This window comes from Megalopta genalis, chromosome 2, assembly GCF_051020955.1.
Source record: "Megalopta genalis isolate 19385.01 chromosome 2, iyMegGena1_principal, whole genome shotgun sequence".
NCBI classification, from domain to species: domain Eukaryota; kingdom Metazoa; phylum Arthropoda; class Insecta; order Hymenoptera; family Halictidae; genus Megalopta; species Megalopta genalis.
In genome coordinates, this window is record NC_135014.1 from 558738 (window position 1) to 576070 (window position 17333).

Below are 17333 nucleotides of genomic sequence, written 5' to 3' on the forward strand. Positions count from 1 at the left end.
TTTGAACTTATGTGAAAGTGGGTCAGATGAAATATATACATTTTTGTCTCATTTACATATTCATTGCGCCGAATTAAATAGTAAATACCTTAATTTCTATCACATGTTTACATTGTACACGTTGAAGTTGAAAAATTCAAACTTGAAATACGCGGTAACTAAAAGATTGAAGTTGGATACACACACACAATATACGTACAGTTTACTGCGCATGCGTTCTTCCAATTCTACTACTACTGCTACCTGTCGATTCTAACCTCAAACGTCAACGTGCAACGTTGATTTTTAACCTCGCGAGGTTACATTTTGTATTTATTGTTTATTTAAACGTACAAATGTACAACTGTGCAGTATACTTTAACGGAAATAGTAGAGGGAATCTGTGAATTTTGTAAAAGCAATGCATCGGATGTATAAAAGGAGAATGCACATGGAAACCAAAAATTCCTTTGAAACTCGAGATTGTTCGTTTGCGTGATGAAGTAAGTCCATGGAATTATTCTTTTGCATCGTTCTTTACACTTTCGGTATACTTTCTTTAGTGTATATTCTCTCACACGTATGAGATTTAATTGTTTAATAGTACTCAGTATTCGCAAGAATGGAGTCACATATGAGTACACTATGTTTCATGTACAAGTTTTATACATTTTGTTTTATACACTCATCGTAATAGTAATTGTTTCAAATGTATACTTATGTCAAATTTCAAAACCCTTTTTCTAGATATATGTACATTATGATTAAGGTTAAAAGAAATAATTTGATATGCTATTATCGTTACACTAAATTTAGACAATGGACTATAATTAGCATTTCTAGTACTCTGCATATGCTGCTTATGTTGGTAAATAGAATGTTTGATTAAATAATCTATAGAACGCGGGAAAAATAAGTTAGGTTAGGTTTATAGCGAGAAGTGTACGAGCGGAAACAAAGCAACGTTACTGTATACATATATTTGAATTAGAATTGTATTCACATGATGCGGTAATTCTGTACATCTGGTAGGGATAGAATTAATTTAACAAATAGATTCATTGTTATTAGTTTTCAAAGAGATACTCATTTATTCCAACGATGTAGCCTATAAAATATTTCAAAATTATATTTAAATCGTGATTGAAATCTTATTTTATTACGTTATTGAGGTACGCATAATGGTTTTTACGTACTTTCATGCATTTCACTTAGAAATTTATTTATTTTTCGATTAAAACTGGCATAAATATGAAAACTTGTTGAACGAGGAAAGAGAAAGCGAACAGTAGGTCGCACGGTAGGGAATAAAAGATGGCGGTGATGACGAAAATGCACAACTTTTTATCTTAAAGTATGTTTAAGAAATAATAATAATAATAATTACAAGTAAAGGAAAATTTTAGAGTATTTTAATAGGTGAAGCAAAGTATAAGTAAAACGATATTTACACTTTTCTTTACACACAAACGATCTAGATAACAAGACTCTAATTCGAGACATTCTTCTTATTTTTCTAAATATTTTTCTTAATGCATGCAAATTGACATTCCTTTTAACGCGACGTTTATAAAAATTAAGGATTTATCTAAAAACCCATATCTTGAACGGCACAAAGTCGTTAATCTTGTTGCAATTAAATCACAAAGCCGTATGAACATCTACGTAGTTATGCGTAGAATGAGCATCATTCATAAAAGGGAAAAAGTGTAGTCGATATATCGTACGCCGAAGATTTTAAAAGTGGGAGGAGGGGGTCACTGACCGTTACATCATCAAGAATTTATAATCTAGGTAAATTCATAAGGTAGCCAAGTATTTACAAATGTAAATTCAAATATGATACACATCAGCTCAAGGTTATAAGTAATTATGAAAATAGCATTGAATAAATTTCGAATGGTATCACTGAATTTCAATGTTATATGTGCTTCAAATTTATCTTACATTAATAGATAGTTTATTTAGACGTAGTATGGCTACGATAAATTTGTCAACGTCCGAATACTTGTAAGCTCAAATGTTACAGACACTACGATAGCTAACATGATAAAATAAAATAAAATAAAATAAAATAAAATAAAATAAAACATAATTCGGTGTATCGATTATCGACAAAAAAAAAATAAACAGGGTATCTACTTTTAAAGGGAAAGTATAAAAGCGCAGTGTCAATCAGAAGCCATTAATCCTCGATCACGATTCGCTAGGAAATAATGCTAGAAACGCTCGTCGAAACTTGTCGAATGTGTACGGCGATCTGGCAACGTTGCGATAGCAACGTCGCCTTACGAAAGCAGACAGGCACATTCACCCTTTGTGATGTTCAACGCATGCGCAGTGATTCCACACAGAATAGGTACTGATGCACCGGCACGCGGAACCATGATCTGTGCTATACTGCGACACCGCATATCGTTATATCGTATGACGCATGCGTAGCGTGTTTTGCCACATGTGACAAACTAACGCCGAAAGGTCGTCTGTCTACTATTCTAGCATATGTATAGTTGATGCTTGATTTCACATGAATCATATTTTTATCGCGTGACGCGATTGGTCGGTTAACCATCACTCTTCAGCCTTTCTTATGCACTTGTTCTTCGAGATATTTTATCTCATAATTCCGAGCATCCAATTATTCGCTCCTGTAATAGATGTTATCAAAGTATATGATTGGTACTCTGAAATCGCTAGCTTGCGAGCCTAACGAAAACATGACTCCAAAACGAACGATCCTATTCCTACACATGCGCCCTGAGATCGTTTCGTAGCACTCCGAATTCCCGCGCATTTTCATAATGTTGATCATGAACAAACCATCGACTTGATTTGAATTTATTCGCGTCCCGAGGCTAATAAACGGATACACCGTAGATGAAATGAAGGAGCAGGCGTCTCGTGATCTTCAAAACAGTTATCTGAACATGCGCGGGATCACGCAACGTCTGCTTCTGGCATGTTAATTTCTCCAGTTTATTTAACCGAAATCGTAACTTATATTTGTAATGATTTCAGGTCACCGCAAAGTTACGTAAACATCAAGAGCAGCAGTCCCGTGTCACCAAGAACAGTAGGAGCAGGCGTGACGTACGTCCAAGGTGGTGCGGCCGCGTCTTCCGCAGCAGCGGTGGCAGCGGCAGCGGCAGCTGGGACAGCTGGTAGTAACACTCCTGGAGGTCCTTCAATCGGTGGAGGTGGTGGCAGTGGTGGCGGCGGCGGCGGTGGCGGCGGTGGCGGAGGCGGCGGTGGTGGCGGCGGCGGAAGTGTTAACAACGCTGGTGGCACGAACAGTGGAACCGGTGTCGTTGGGTCCGGAGCTGGTGTTGGGGCCGTAGGGAACGTGGCACCACCCGGAAGTGGAAATAGTAGTGGTACCGGTAGTGGTACCAGCGCGGGAAGCAACAGTGCCGGGAGTGGTGCAGTGGGTGGTGCACCAGGAGGTTACGTTGCTGTACCTATGGCTGGTGGTCTACGATACATCCATCCGTATCCACCGACGCCAACATCGGCGTCGGTGCCAGCCGTAGCCACGGTGGTCACGTCGGCATCGTCGGCGTCAACTCCCATACCAGTGGCAGCGCCTGTAGCCCCGGCAGTGTCTGCCAATCCACCCACAGTTAGTCAAACGTCACCACCATCGCTTTCCGGAACTGCTTACAGCACGAGGGATGTATATCGCAGCGCCACCACGAATGTAGGTATTTTACTGTTTAAAACAGCCGCGTTTCGATCCAAAACAATCGCATGATAAATGTTGCGTTCTGTTTTGTCGATCAACAAATGCGAGCATCCGCGGATAAAATAATCGTAATTGGATCGGAAACAGCTGGTCAGATATAGATAGGAATCCAGAACGGCAATAGTTACTAGCAATATATATGTACAGTATAATTATACATAGAGAAAAGAATGTAATAAGTATCTTGTTTTTGTTCTTGACTTTCACCTGTTATTAATCCTTTCTTATCTTACGTGAAATTGTCAGTTTAGGCTCTTGTTGATATGATAACGATAACTTAATTTTAGATACGATCGTATCGTGCAAATTGTTGCATTAAATGCTACCTCTGTAGACTAATTCGTTCGTAAGCTTTAAGCATTTAAACATTTTCTATTTGGATAAGTAAGATAACGAAAGTAAATCTGATTTAGACAAGTGTTAAAAAAAAGAGTAGATGATGAATAACTGTTTGAGCTTCAATCGAAATACAAGAAATGTATGACGGTATTCTAGGTATATTGATAACGTACCGTCTATCCTCTTGAACCGGGTCATCGATTTTCTTGAAATAGGTTCGCGCGCGGAGAAGGTTAGGCAAGATAAATTGAATGAAACGCGTGAGATGATAAAGAAAGTATAAGACAGTCGGATGAAAACAGAATTGAAAAAAAAGATGGATCTTGACTGTAGTGTTTTTACAGGTAAACGAGAGGATCGCTATCAACGTGAGCAGCAGTCCTCTATCGCAGATTGGAGTCGGTGTTGGAGTAGTTACGGCCGAATATGCGACGAATAGCGGTATAGGTAGTGGCATGGCTGGTGGTAGAGGGGATAGACCGAGGATATCTCTTCTACCGCCTGCTTCGGTGACGCCGACAGCTTCACCGACGGCCCCTTCAGATTATCAGCACGTGACCAGTGCGAGAAATTCACGAATAGGCCTCATGCCCGTCCAACCCGATCAGTATTGCACTCGTACGGCCGTTGAGATAGCCAATCTGCAGGAGGCACCGCCCTTAAAAAAGATGCGCTTGGCCCAACCAACGCAGGTTCAGTTACAGTCCCAATCGCAATCTCGCTGTCAAAGCCTATCGCCCGCTGACCCCTGTGGTAAACAAGAGCACGTGGTACAGTTGCAGCAGCCACTCAGGATAGACACTAGGGTGGGTATCTATAAGTAAATGCGCGTGCGTTTTGGAATTAAGATAGAGCTAGATGTAGTAAACTCGGTGATGCCAAGTTGACAGAGATAAGAAAGGTTTATGTTCAACCGTTAACAAAACATATCAAGACAATAACGAACTGATCTACCATGGCTGCGGAATAAAATCTTAGCTCTAAATTCGTTTAGCTCCAAGTTCGTTCCAAGTTAAAATTTCGAAATATATCTTCCATTCAACACAGTATTATATGAGCATTTTCTGCTAGGGGCAGCCCGCTGCGTATACGCCGCAAACAGAAGCTATTTCACCTACGCTTCCGGAACCGAACACGCAGGAGGACGCGCAGTTTAGAAGTACCAAGGACGATCTTCTGCAGCAGATCGCCAAGGTCGACAGAGAGATTGCGAAAAGAGAGTCTCAGATAAATAAGCTTCGGAAAAAGTTGAAGGAATTAGAAGAGGCAGCGAACAAACCTCTAGAAGCCAGTGGTCTTAAACGGCAGGTTGAGGAACAATCGCAGCAACCGAAGCATCAGTCTCTTGCACAAAAGATTTATGCTGAAAATAGGGTAAGGCATTTAGCGAAGAAGCCCGTGCGCAGTTTTCAAAACTTTAAAACACTTGACCAGAGACTTTAACTTCGATTTCTATTACAGAGAAAAGCTGAAGAAGCTCATAGACTCCTAGAGAGGCTGGGTGCAAAAGTGGAGCTACCTTTGTACAATCAACCGTCGGATACAAGTGTGTACCAAGAAAATCGTACGAAGCATCAAACGTGTATGAGAGCTAAGCTTATAGCGAGGCTTCGTCGGGAACACGCCGAACGAGCGTCTCTTCATCGACAACAGTCTCGAACGTACGCCATTTTGGTACAGGAGTGGCATCGTAAGATAGAACGATTAGAGGCAACACAGAAAAGGAAATCGAAGGAAGCGAAAAATCGTGAGTTCTTCGAGAAAGTGTTTCCTGAGTTGCGGAAACAGAGGGAAGACAAGGAACGTTTTAATAGAGTCGGTGCCCGTATTAAGAGTGAAGCTGATCTAGAGGAAATTATGGACGGCCTTCAAGAGCAAGAGGTAGTTTACACTCAGAATTTATATACTAATACGTATATGTAGGATGTTCGACTGCCTGTGGTAATTTCTTGGTTCAAAATGAGACGAAAATCAACTTCGTTTTCAAATTATTGACAATTAAGAATTTCTGTGATTTATGACAATTCAATAGTGGACAGCGTTAGTTATATCAGTACGAGCACTAAAAGTGCTACATCGTGGAAAAAAACAAAAGATAGAGATTAGATTCATGTTGTTGACGAACTGTGTCTTGTTAATAATTTGAAGATGTAGAGAACCCTATAGCTCTTTTAAACAATTAATGAGAATTACTTATTGTGAGGACCGCTGTATGTAGTCGACCGCGTTGTAAGGAATAATAATGATAATGTTTGCTTCGTAATTACTTTTTCAGATGGAAGATAAAAAAATGCGTTCATACGCAGTGATACCTCCGTTGTTATTGGATACGAAACAGAGACGAATCGCGTTTCAGAATCGAAACGGTCTGCTTCAGCCAGAAGAATTAGAAGCACTTCACAGTGAACGGAAGTTAATTAACGTTTGGAGTTCTGTGGAACACGAATTGTTTAAAGAAAAATATTTACAACATCCTAAGAACTTTGGAACGATAGCTCAATCTTTAGAACATAAGTCCGTTCCAGATTGCGTGCATCATTACTACCTCACTAAAAAAGCAGAAAATTATAAGCAGCTATTGCGAAAGTCGCGGCAACGAACACGTAGCTCTCGGAACAATCCTAATAATAAAGTGAGTCACGTTAAAATTCTGCAGATGTCAACAGAAACACTTATAAGAATACAGATTTTCATGAGTATATGTTTCGGTATGTTTCAGGTAAATAATACCAGTTCAAGTATTGGACCTATAGACATCCTAACTACGGGTGTTACGACGAGGCTGCAGCGCGAGCAGCAACAGAAAACGCAAGAAAATCCTCAGAATAATTCAACGGCGGCGTCGACTACGACGACGACCACTACCACCTCGACACCATCGAATGTGTCAGCGTCCGTTACGTCAACGATAGCGACCACGTCAGCGACTTCCCTGAGCTCGTCGGCAACGTCGAGTACATGTTTAACGACAGAATCCGTAATAACATCAACGGCAGCAGTAACGACCTCGATATTGAGTACCACGACGGCGTGCGTCACTTCGTCGATCACATCTAGTGCGAAGGATAACCGGGAAACTAACAAAGAAAACAAAGAAATTAAATTGGAGCCCAAGGAGTCGAATCTCATCAAAGTGGAGGTGAAGGAAGAGCCGCAGTTGAGTTCTGAAACGATGTCAGGAAAAGATGTTAAAGTGATGTACGTATACTTTCTTTCAATGAACGTTTCTGCTTGAAAAGCTTGAAACTATTTTGTGTGTTCATTTGAGGGGATTCATATTTACTGTTATTAACAATTTCAAATATATATTGACAGTTATACCTTCTTCAAAACAGTTACACAAAAGATTGTTCTGTAATTTTCATTCATTTTTTGTAACTATATTATATGTTACAAATAGTTTTGGCTTCCTTCTTATTTCTTTAGTTAATTAAAATTACTTGAAATATGGTATTCTTTATAGGATCACCTGATAGGTATACATAGACTATACAAATAAATATGAAATAAACTTTCACTATAATAGATTATTATTATGCACATACGTATTTTTCTTCGTTAAGAAGGAGAGAATGATACAATTTTCTTCTTTCCTTCATGGAGAAATTTTGGAACGGTAATTTACTTATAGTCTGAAATAATGATAATTAAATACTTAAGTAAAAAGATTTAAAACAAAGGATTTATATTCGTGGTAAAAAATTTAATGAAATAAACTTCTTCAATTTTTGTGTGAATAATTCAAAAATCAATAAACATTCAAGACATCTATCACCTAATTTGTTGGCATTCTAGGTCACCTGCATTTTTGTAGAAGAAAGAGATTTCGAATATTGTTTTAGTAATTCCAGTAAATGTAAATTTTTTAGACCTGCAGGAAAAATGCGAACGTAATTGGCTTTGGAGAGTAATAATATTCATAATGTTTTCACACTATCTTCAATCAGGTTAATCATTTTTAAATCATTGAATGTGTTTGTCAGATCATTAAAAAATATGAACAATAGCGTGCCTTTGGTTTGTCTGTTTCACAAATAAAATGTTTTATGCCCTTTGTTAGTATGTTACATGCATTACTGAACTCAAAGCTATAATAGGATTAAAAATATCTTTATTCCGTTCTTTAACGTTCGGTATGGCAAACATAATTTTGTTTCTTTCAATTCCATCATACAGTGAATTTCAGACATTTAAAGTAATAAATATGATTCCTTTTATATAATTCTCATACGAACTTTTTAAAGTATGCAGCCATCAAAATATTGCTATAAAATACCTAGAAGTACATGGATTAACTTTCATCATAAATAAATTTCCATGGATATTCGAAGTCTAATGAATATATTATCCGTTTTTTATTATTTCGGGATTATGTACGAACTTTTGTACGCTCAAATTTCCTATTGAATTTTGATGATCAGGATGTTTGATAAATCTGTTGTTAAATTAAAAGTGTTTATTATGTTAGATGAAAAGGTATGAGAAATCTTTTCGAGAGAGAAAATATAATGTAACAGTGTCAACGATTGCAAATGTACTTGGAAAAAAGAAGTAATTGATGGAACTACAGAGATTGAAGCAGGGAAGGGGTAGTCGATTGGTGGGGAAAATGGGGTGGTTGGAAGCAGAGTGGTGGTGAGCGAGGGAAGGTAGGGTGGTTATTAGCAGATTGTAATGCTAATCAATGGTTGCTGGTTAGTGGATTATGTTTACGTAGGCATTCATCATCGAAATTGAGTTGATCGTTGAAAATCTGATCCCAGGTTTGCATGAAAATCGGAAGGAACGGTTACCCTTCCCTTCGGATGCGATTAATTGAAATTGAAATGAAATATTAATTTTCCGCTGAACGTTGCTCGATACTTTTCAACGCGGCGGTGACCAAACCAGTCCATTTCAGAAATTGTAAATCGCATATGCATCGAAGCGTATCTTGGTAGAATCGTATTGTCACAGATTCATTTTGCTCTTCCAAATCACTCGTTGGGCTTTATAAAAGCCGATACGCACATTTTTCTTCATATTTGTTTTTTAAACATTTAAACATTTCGCATACTTTTCCAAAAGAATACGATAATTTCTACTTTTGCAGAAAAAGTTCGAGAACTTATAAAATTATGTTACACGTGTTATGAACTTTCAAGAAGGTAAAATAATAATAATTAAAGGAAATAATAATAATTTAATAATAATTAAAGGAAAAATAGTAAGACAGAAATAATACAATCTCATTCTTGTTCACGTTGTCTTGGATTTGCTGGAACTGTTAGTGGAGAAACTGTAAAAGAATATTTACAGTTTTGTTAATGACAATAAGTAGACTGCGGTTTTTATGCGTTTATGACGATAGCGAACTTGTCACGAAAAACACAAAACTGTAAAGGCATTAAACGAATTATTGATGTTGTTATATTATTTTCAAATTATCAAAAGTACTAAAAAAATAATTTTCATCTATCTTACGTTTCTTACAATTTTGATAACTTTTATTTTACATAAATGTAATAGTAATTGCACTGAAATAATTATTTACTGTGAATTGTAAGGTGCATCTTGTTCTCTCTCTTGAATCACTCCCATTCTGATTGTAGAAAATACGGTGCTTTTTTGTTATACTTGTCAAACTAGCTTACACTCTGATCACTGATTGTTGCAGAATTGACGGGAAGAGCACGTTATCGTCGTCGACGTCGTCGTCGTTGAGTGTGAACGCAACGAACACGATGAACACAACGAACGCGACGGCGATACATATGGATTTCAAAGACTCGAATAAAAAGAAACCGGTCAGCAGGGAGACGACCAGCAGCGGCATGACCGGCGTGGTGACCGGCAGCAGAATAAAGGAGAAGAAAAAGGACAACCACGCCACGCCAATGGAGACCAGCGACGAAGAGGCCCAGTCGATGGACGCTATCGGTAAGTGTAGCTGAACTATTCAACTAATTGGCGCAGCCAATAGGACTGATAATGGTCTTATTAATTTTATGAAATCAAGGTCATACTAGAAGGAAACATGACGAGATTCAATGTGACCGAATACGAAAGAAATCTAGGACCAGTAAAATAAAGTTAGGTTTTCGTAATTATGTTCCGTACACGGTAATCTTGGCGAAGGCAAAAAATTGGCAAAATTAAAATTTGGACACTTCACAGCGGAAGTTAACATTAATTCCAATCATTATTAGTTATTCAATATTGAAGTTGTCAGTTGATGCTGTCACCTAATTGATTACAATGGTAAACTAATTAATCGAATTTAAATGATTACACCGGTCAAAGGTGTCCCTCGATCCACCCTCGACTCTCATCCACTAGATAGTTTTTCTTGTCTACGTAGAGTTCTATGCAATCAACTCGCGGTCTGATATCAGCAAACTTTCCTTTCGAAAATTGTTCTTCTGCTGCATTCAGCTTCCTCGGAACTTTATCTCATCTTATTGAATCGAACGGATTTTGCAGGAAAGGAAATTTTACATTACCTTGCAATTTTATGCACATGTCTGCTCTTTCTATAAAGTTTACAGGCATTGAAATATTTGCAATCTATTCGCGAACATGTGTTAACTTTTCTGTTGACGAAAAGAAATGAGAAAATCGATGAGATTTATTTGGGTCCCCAGAGAAATTTATTCAAACTTGTTTCGTAGCGTTTAAATATCGATTAATCGTCGATGGATATTAATATTTATCGATCGTTTGATACGAGCATTTCACTGACATCATGTATACAACTGTACCGTTTCCTTTTATATTTGCACGTTTCTCAATAAATAATACACTAGAGGCTTGCAAGTTTTCGCTGGAACAGATATTATTATATTGTTTTACAAGATTCGCTTAATTTACCATGAATTTAAAAGGAAAATTTGATGCCCAAACTAAAGTGCAATTTAAACATGTACATAAAGGAGAAATCATCGCCGGATGAAAACATTTTTCCCATTACATTATCATTACAAGAATCGTACGATTAAAGATGTTTTCTTCTATTTTGCGTCTATTATAATAGGTGTTTAGTCTATTGTACTAATTACAATCAATGTTTTACAATGTCTGATTTGGAGAAACGTAGTCCTCGAATGAATTGGTATTATCCTTGAATATATTGATCTACAAATTCACTTTCTTATTCTAAATTTTGGAAGGACTTGGAACGGTATGCACAATCGGGAATGTATAGCCAGAGCGACACTTTCCATGACGGTACTTTAATTAATTCGGTTTTACAATGATTCATTATTTTACGGAAGTCATTGTAGCTAGTTTCTGCGATACAACGTCGTCGCCGAAACATTCGGTGGCGATAAATGTTTTGCTCGAACGAAGCTCCTGTTCCCCGGAAGCGTAGAATTCCTGCAATAGAAATCCAGAATCAAACGTCAGCTCGTACATTCCAAACGCATCGTTACGGATTGTTTTTAGCCTGTTTATCGAAAGAAACACAAAGCGTACGCTGCATGTACAGTTCGTCACACTGCCGCGGTCGCTTCGGCTCAACAGCGTGTAACAATGGTGTGGCGAACGACAATAATTACGGTGCAGCTCGAGCTCGAGATATACAGACCGCGACAAGTTCTTCGTTAACGCTACGACTGCGACGCGGACAATCTTAAACATTTCGTAAAATTAAAATATTTTCTTTTCTAATCGAATGGAAAATCGAAAACTTTCACAACGTGAATATATCTTTTTCAACATTCTTACGTTCTGCGGATGCTAGTGAAATTAGAAAAACATAATAGACTATTGTAGAAATGAATTTTCAGACATATATATGGGTGATGCGATGACGACGACGGTGTTAATTCCATAAATAGTACAGATCTCGCACCTTGTTCTCGCGGACGTTCACGGTTTCTCGTTGGTCGCGGTGGCGGTGTTCGACTCCTGATCCTCGCCGGTTCCGCCGGCCTCCTCCGGCTGCGGCCTCTCGTTCGCGTGGCACAGTTTCCGGTGTTTGTGGACGAAGTAGTAGCTGGGGAACTTGCACCCGCAGATCTTACAGGGATAGTACTGCACGTTCAGGTCGAGTAGCCTGACCTCCCTGCGGTTCCTCTGCGGCTCGGGCCTTTGGCCGGTGCCGACGCTGGACGACTCGTTCAGCCTGGTCGGCAGCAAGTGCCTCTTGGTGTGCTTCCGGTAACAATATTGGGACTTGAAGGTGTGCCTGCAGTATCCGCAGGTGTAGCTTCCGCCGGCGGCGTTCCCGGCCTCGGTGTCGATCGCAACGGCCATCGGGTCGCAGCCGTTTCCGGCCGGTCCTCCATTCTCATCGTTCTCCCTGCCGGAGGCGTTCTCCGCTTCGAAGCACCTTTGCAGCCTTGCCTGGGAGGCCGGGCTGCTCCCGCAGGAAGCCGACGGCGAGTAGTTCTCGTTGAGAACCCGGTGGAACTTGATCGGGCCGTCGCAGCAGGCCACGTCGTACACCACCGACAGGACACCGCTCGACGACTCGTTCCCGTTCGCGGAACTCGACCTGCCGCGCTTCTTCTTCGCCGACTTGCCGCTCCGGTCGTTGGTGTCCTCGTTCGTTCTCTCGCGATTGCAAGCCACGACGCCGGCTTCGTCCATCAACGGCGACGGGCTTCGTTTTTTCGCCTGTACGCTCTTCGAGTTCGACGCCTTCTCCTCTTTCGCCTGCCGCTGCTCCGACTCCGACGACGACTTATTGCCCGGGTTCGACGGTATCGAGGACTGCGACTCGGAGGACGGTGCCGGCGATACCGATCGGGCCGGGGACACCGGTCTCGTCGACGTGGAACACGCCAGCGCGCTGAAAGCCGCCACGCTGAACGACCTCGCCATGCTCTCCGGCGATTTCTGCCGGCTCTCTCGACACGGGCCTCGGCTTCTGTCGAACTGGTACGGCGTCGGTTTCGGCGAGGGCACGTCGCTGTTTGCAGAGAAATTTTTAGGGGTTTCGATCTCTCCTCCTCGCCGCGGTCCACCGCGCACTTGGCAATTTTCTGTCGCGGCTCGCTTGTTCGTTCTCCTTGCTCGTCGGCGCTCGACCGATCTTGATCTACGAACTTGCTCGGAGCAGCGACGAAACTGCCAAGTGCACAGCCGACTCGGCGACGAAGATAGCCACGATGGAATCGTGGTCTTTTTCTGTTCTTTTCCGAAGATTCTCGACGAAGGTTATTACGAAGCAAGATATTTTGATCGGATTGATCGTTGCTCAATTGCACACCGGATGGAACATCGGCACTACACGGAGAACACGTGATCTCTGAAGTATTAGGATATATCGATTGAAAAACTCGCTGTGTTAACTTGCCGCGATTTTACTGCCAACAGTAGCCTCGACACTTACAGAAATGGTACTCTCACCGCCGATTCGATACTAATCATGAATTTATGAGAAAAATCAGTGGACGAAGCAGAGAGAACAGCAAATTCGAATTAGTAAGAAAAATCGTGATCAACGTAGCTTCTCTGCACCTTGGAAATTAGTGGAGACAATTTTAACCCTTTGCACTCGAGTGGTGACCCCGAGGCACCACTAAAATTGTTGCATCGCGTTCCAAGATAATTTTTATATTATCAAAGTTCAGTTGTAAAAGATCGTTAAAAGTTTAACCGTTGCACGAGTCACAAGGCTCAATTTCATGTGCACAAAATGCATTTTGTTCCATAAAATGGAAATAGCGTAAACCGAAAAAATGAATTTAGATTTACGGTCAAAATGGCTTCGAGTGCAAAGGGTTAATTTCGTAGAAAAATCCGCGACAGTTCTTTTTCCCCTCGAAGTTTCGGTTTTTAACGCGACGCGATTGCCGCTGAAACAGGTTCAAACCTGTAACGCGCGGTGGTTTCCTGGCCGACGGTGGTCGGGACCACGGAAACGTTCAGCGGGACCGTCGATTGCAAAAGCACCGACGGTTGCAGTCGTGGCAGGTGCGATAATCCGATGGCCGCAGGAGCCGGCGGCGCGGTCGGTGGGTAAAGCGGCGTCGTCGGCCAGCACATGCTCGGCTCGATCATCAGCCGGTTCGGTATCGGTCTGAGGATGCTTCCGGCGCCCGGCGTCGACGTCGACATGGACATGGAGGTCGACGTGAGGGTCGAGGTCGGGGCGACCGGTACCGGGACCGGGACCGGTATCGGTGTCGGCAGAGGCGGCGGGGCCCTGAGCCGCAGCAACGCTGCACGGCACTGCTCGAGGGCACCAGGCATGTGCAACAAATGCGTGGCCAACAGCACGCTGTAAACGTTGTCCAGCGTCACTTCCAGCCGGCCCGTGTACATGTAGTTCAACAGGGGCGCGAACGCTTCTCCGCCTGTAAGTTACCATTCGACGGACTGATTGCTCTCTCGCCCTCTCTCTCTCTCTCTCTCTCTCTCTCTCTCTCATTCTTGCTCTCTCCCGCGGCTCTCTTGCGGCACGTTACCACCGCGACAATCTGCCTGGGTCCGCAAAGTGATCCCTGATGTTCCATCTCGCAAAATCACTGCGGCGTATTCCAGGTAAAAGTGTCTCGCAGACTCGTAGAAACAAGAGCACACGTTTTCCGATGAACTGGCGACGATTGTTCCTTCACGCATTCACGACCACTGGCGCACATGTGCGACGTAGTTCACGTGAAAATAGATACACGAATTTGATTCGGCGTTGGTTTTTAATTTCGTAATATCCAGGAATTTTAGGACTTGGTTTTGCTGTTTCGATGTTTCGTAATGCATTTAAGCGAGGAAGGCGAATACCGAAAGAAACGATGCACGCGAACGTGTTACAATCGGTGGACAAAATTGGTGGAACACGTGGCGCGGAACAGCAAAGTAATTTGCTGCTGTTTCGTACGTTTTGCTCAACTGTTTCTTACGGAGACACCTGTTTGTAGAATATGCTCGCATTGCTTTGCGGATAAAACACCTGTTCGGACACTCTTCTTGTTCTAGAAGTGATCGTTCATTTTACGAGAGGCTAATTCGACGATTGTTTTCGTCTAGAGCACCCTTGTTGTTCAGATGAATTTTCCTTCGATTCTCGTCTTTCGAAGACAGCCAATGGGAATGGAGATTTTTGGAAAAACTTCTGCCAGAAGTTATATTTCTTAACGGTTTCGTATATTCATGAATGCAGTTTTACTTTAACAGTAGAATATTTGGGGTGTGGTACGAAAGCCGAGATGTAGAAACAAGAGGGGATCAGAATAGACCCAGGCATAGTTTGATCGGTCGTCGTAGCAAAGTTGCCGCAAAACGTCCGCTCGCCGAGGGTTAAACGGCGCCGTTTACACTCTCCGAAACGAACGATTAGACAACAAGGGAAATTTCGAACCAACACTCTCGCTACCAACAGCAATTGAGTCCACAAATTTTCGGGCGTTAATTAACTTACACAGTTGACCAATTCATTTGAAGTAAGAGTCTTGCAGAATAATTTTGATCAAGGTGCCGTTTTCGGAGTTTTGGGGTGAAATTGGTAGTAGGCTGTACAATTAGAAAATTCCAAATTGGCTTGAAACTCATCCACGAAATTGCAAACAGGATAAAAACGAAATTGGATGATAGCTGACAAAAAACGGATCAAATTTCTAAATTCATTTCTCTTAACACTTTGCTTACTCAATCGCCGAGCTGTGTGTAAAAGAAGCTCGATAATTTTTTTTTTAGATAACAATTTCAAAACAAGTTATATTACACGAATCCAAATAACTTATTGAATTGTGAACGCAGTCGAGACTAATCGTATCAAATTGTCATATCAAACTATTACTATAGTATACAGAATGGTCCACTAAGATCTGCCACTTAAATTACAAGAAAACCATTTCTTCTGCAAAAAAAAGGTTTAAAACGAACGTTGTGGAGTATGAAATGAGGTATACGCTGATATAATCATTTATCAAGATTTGAAGTTCAGTTCGCGAATGTTTGTAATCATAACATATAAAATTTGACTCCGCTACTGAAAGAAGAATGTAAAACCAAATGAAAAGCTATAAAGACAATATAGATCCAAAATCCGATACTTACCGAGATATTGATTAACTTATGTATAATACAATGTTGACGACGTTCAAATAGTTGGCCCATTCTGATCAACAAACGTTTTCAAAGTGACCATTAAATCTCGATAAAAAAAGCAATATAGACGAAAATTAATTACATCAGCGTAATAGTTGTTTTCATGTCTTACAGCTATTATTTGAAACATTTTGCTATAGAAGAAACGGTTTTCGAGTGATTTAGGTGGCAGATCTTGATGTACCACTCTGTATTCAAAGAACTCTTCACTGTTGACTTTCGATTTCGATAAAAGGACGTAAAGCTTTGAACAGCTGTCTACGTTTGCCTCGATTTCGGAAGAATTATTTTTGTAAAACTACCATCGCTGAGTGAAATCGTTTATCAAAACGAAATCCGATCGTTCTATCAGGATCGGAATCGTCGCAGCATGACACGTGCCGGTAGCGAGAGGGTTGAGCTCGAGTGCCCGACGATTTACCGATAGAGGAAACCGAGACCGAGGTAACCGGTCTCGGCGATTGTCCCGATAGGTTGGTCGTGGTGACCGCGATAGCCGTTGCTGGCATGTTGCTGCAAGAGGCAACGCTCGCGTTCGCACTAACATTCGGGGACGCGGCAGCGCTGCTCAGCAGAGCCTTCAGATAGCCGCTGTGAGCAGCCAGGACTCCCTTGTGAGCGACAAACTGGTGTTCCCCCTCGTTCCCCACTCGAACCACGGTGTCGGGAGGCGACAGAGTCTCTTGAAGCCTGGAGTAACTGTCCCCGGCAACACTGTCGCCGAACCAGGCTCTGTACAGGCTGTACATTCTCGAGAACCCGATCCAACGACTCGATTAACTTGAGTACCGCTCCGGAGACTCGGCTGTTCGACCGGTCGGGTATGATCGAGACATAGCAGCACAGAAAGATCACGAGAAAAACATGCGGAGGTGTTCGGTCTCCTTTGCTGGGACCGCGATTAATCCAGAGAGCTGGACGCGTTGTACGGCGCGGCTCGTCGACAAGTTTACGGCGCGGTTCGTGGACGCGGCCCGGAAGTGTGCTCGCGATTGCCACTCGTCGAGGAGCGACTTGGCCGCGGATGAGAGAGAGTTGCAGCAACGGGTGCCGCCGCGATCGAGCGTGATTTGAACGCCCGGAGTCGGCCGCGGGTTTCATCCGCAGCCACCGCCGCCACCACCGCGATGTCGCGGCCGAGCTTGTAGATTCGCTTGCTTTTTCAAGTGGTTCGGTTCTACCACCCTTCGCCTCTTCCTCCTCCAGACGGCCCGTATCAACCAGTCCCTGTGCAGAC

At 41.9% G+C, this 17333-nt stretch overlaps 2 protein-coding genes across 8 annotated transcripts in view; one reads left to right on the top strand and one right to left on the bottom strand.

The window, feature by feature from the left end:
- The window catches only part of Smr (nuclear receptor corepressor smrter), a 70812-nt gene that overhangs the window by 8776 nt on the left and 44703 nt on the right, over nt 1-17333 (top strand). For 4 of the 7 annotated variants that reach the window (XM_033475841.2, XM_033475845.2, XM_033475843.2 and 1 more), the window contains 7 exons: nt 2998-3676; nt 4405-4866; nt 5132-5434; nt 5522-5941; nt 6336-6692; nt 6780-7258; nt 9717-9979. In XM_033475841.2, the coding sequence (XP_033331732.2) occupies nt 2998-3676; nt 4405-4866; nt 5132-5434; nt 5522-5941; nt 6336-6692; nt 6780-7258; nt 9717-9979 (2963 nt within the window). Of the gene's footprint in view, nt 1-256; nt 483-2997; nt 3677-4404; nt 4867-5131; nt 5435-5521; nt 5942-6335; nt 6693-6779; nt 7259-9716; nt 9980-17333 lie in introns of those variants that run through there. The other 3 variants (XM_033475844.2, XM_076528602.1, XM_033475846.2) reach the window with 2 other exon arrangements.
- LOC117223525 (uncharacterized) lies at nt 11256-17224 on the bottom strand. Its single transcript, XM_033475848.2, has 4 exons — nt 16518-17224; nt 13863-14346; nt 11895-12956; nt 11256-11416 (listed from the first exon to the last, which is right to left on the bottom strand). The coding sequence occupies exons 1-3, from the start codon at nt 16843-16845 to the stop codon at nt 11912-11914; spliced, it is 1857 nt and encodes a 618-aa protein (XP_033331739.2). The 5' UTR covers nt 16846-17224; the 3' UTR covers nt 11256-11416; nt 11895-11911.

Bases quoted from the DNA above. Each gene is read 5' to 3' on its own strand.
- LOC117223525 (XM_033475848.2), bottom strand. From the start codon at position 16,845: ATGTACAGCCTGTACAGAGCCTGGTTCGGCGACAGTGTTGCCGGGGAC. The intron at 14,347-16,517 runs GTAAATCGTCGG...GGTAACTTACAG, and splicing joins GGTCTCGGTTTCCTCTATCG to GCGGAGAAGCGTTCGCGCCC. The intron at 12,957-13,862 runs GTTTGAACCTGT...CTCTGCAAACAG, and splicing joins GAAACCACCGCGCGTTACAG to CGACGTGCCCTCGCCGAAAC.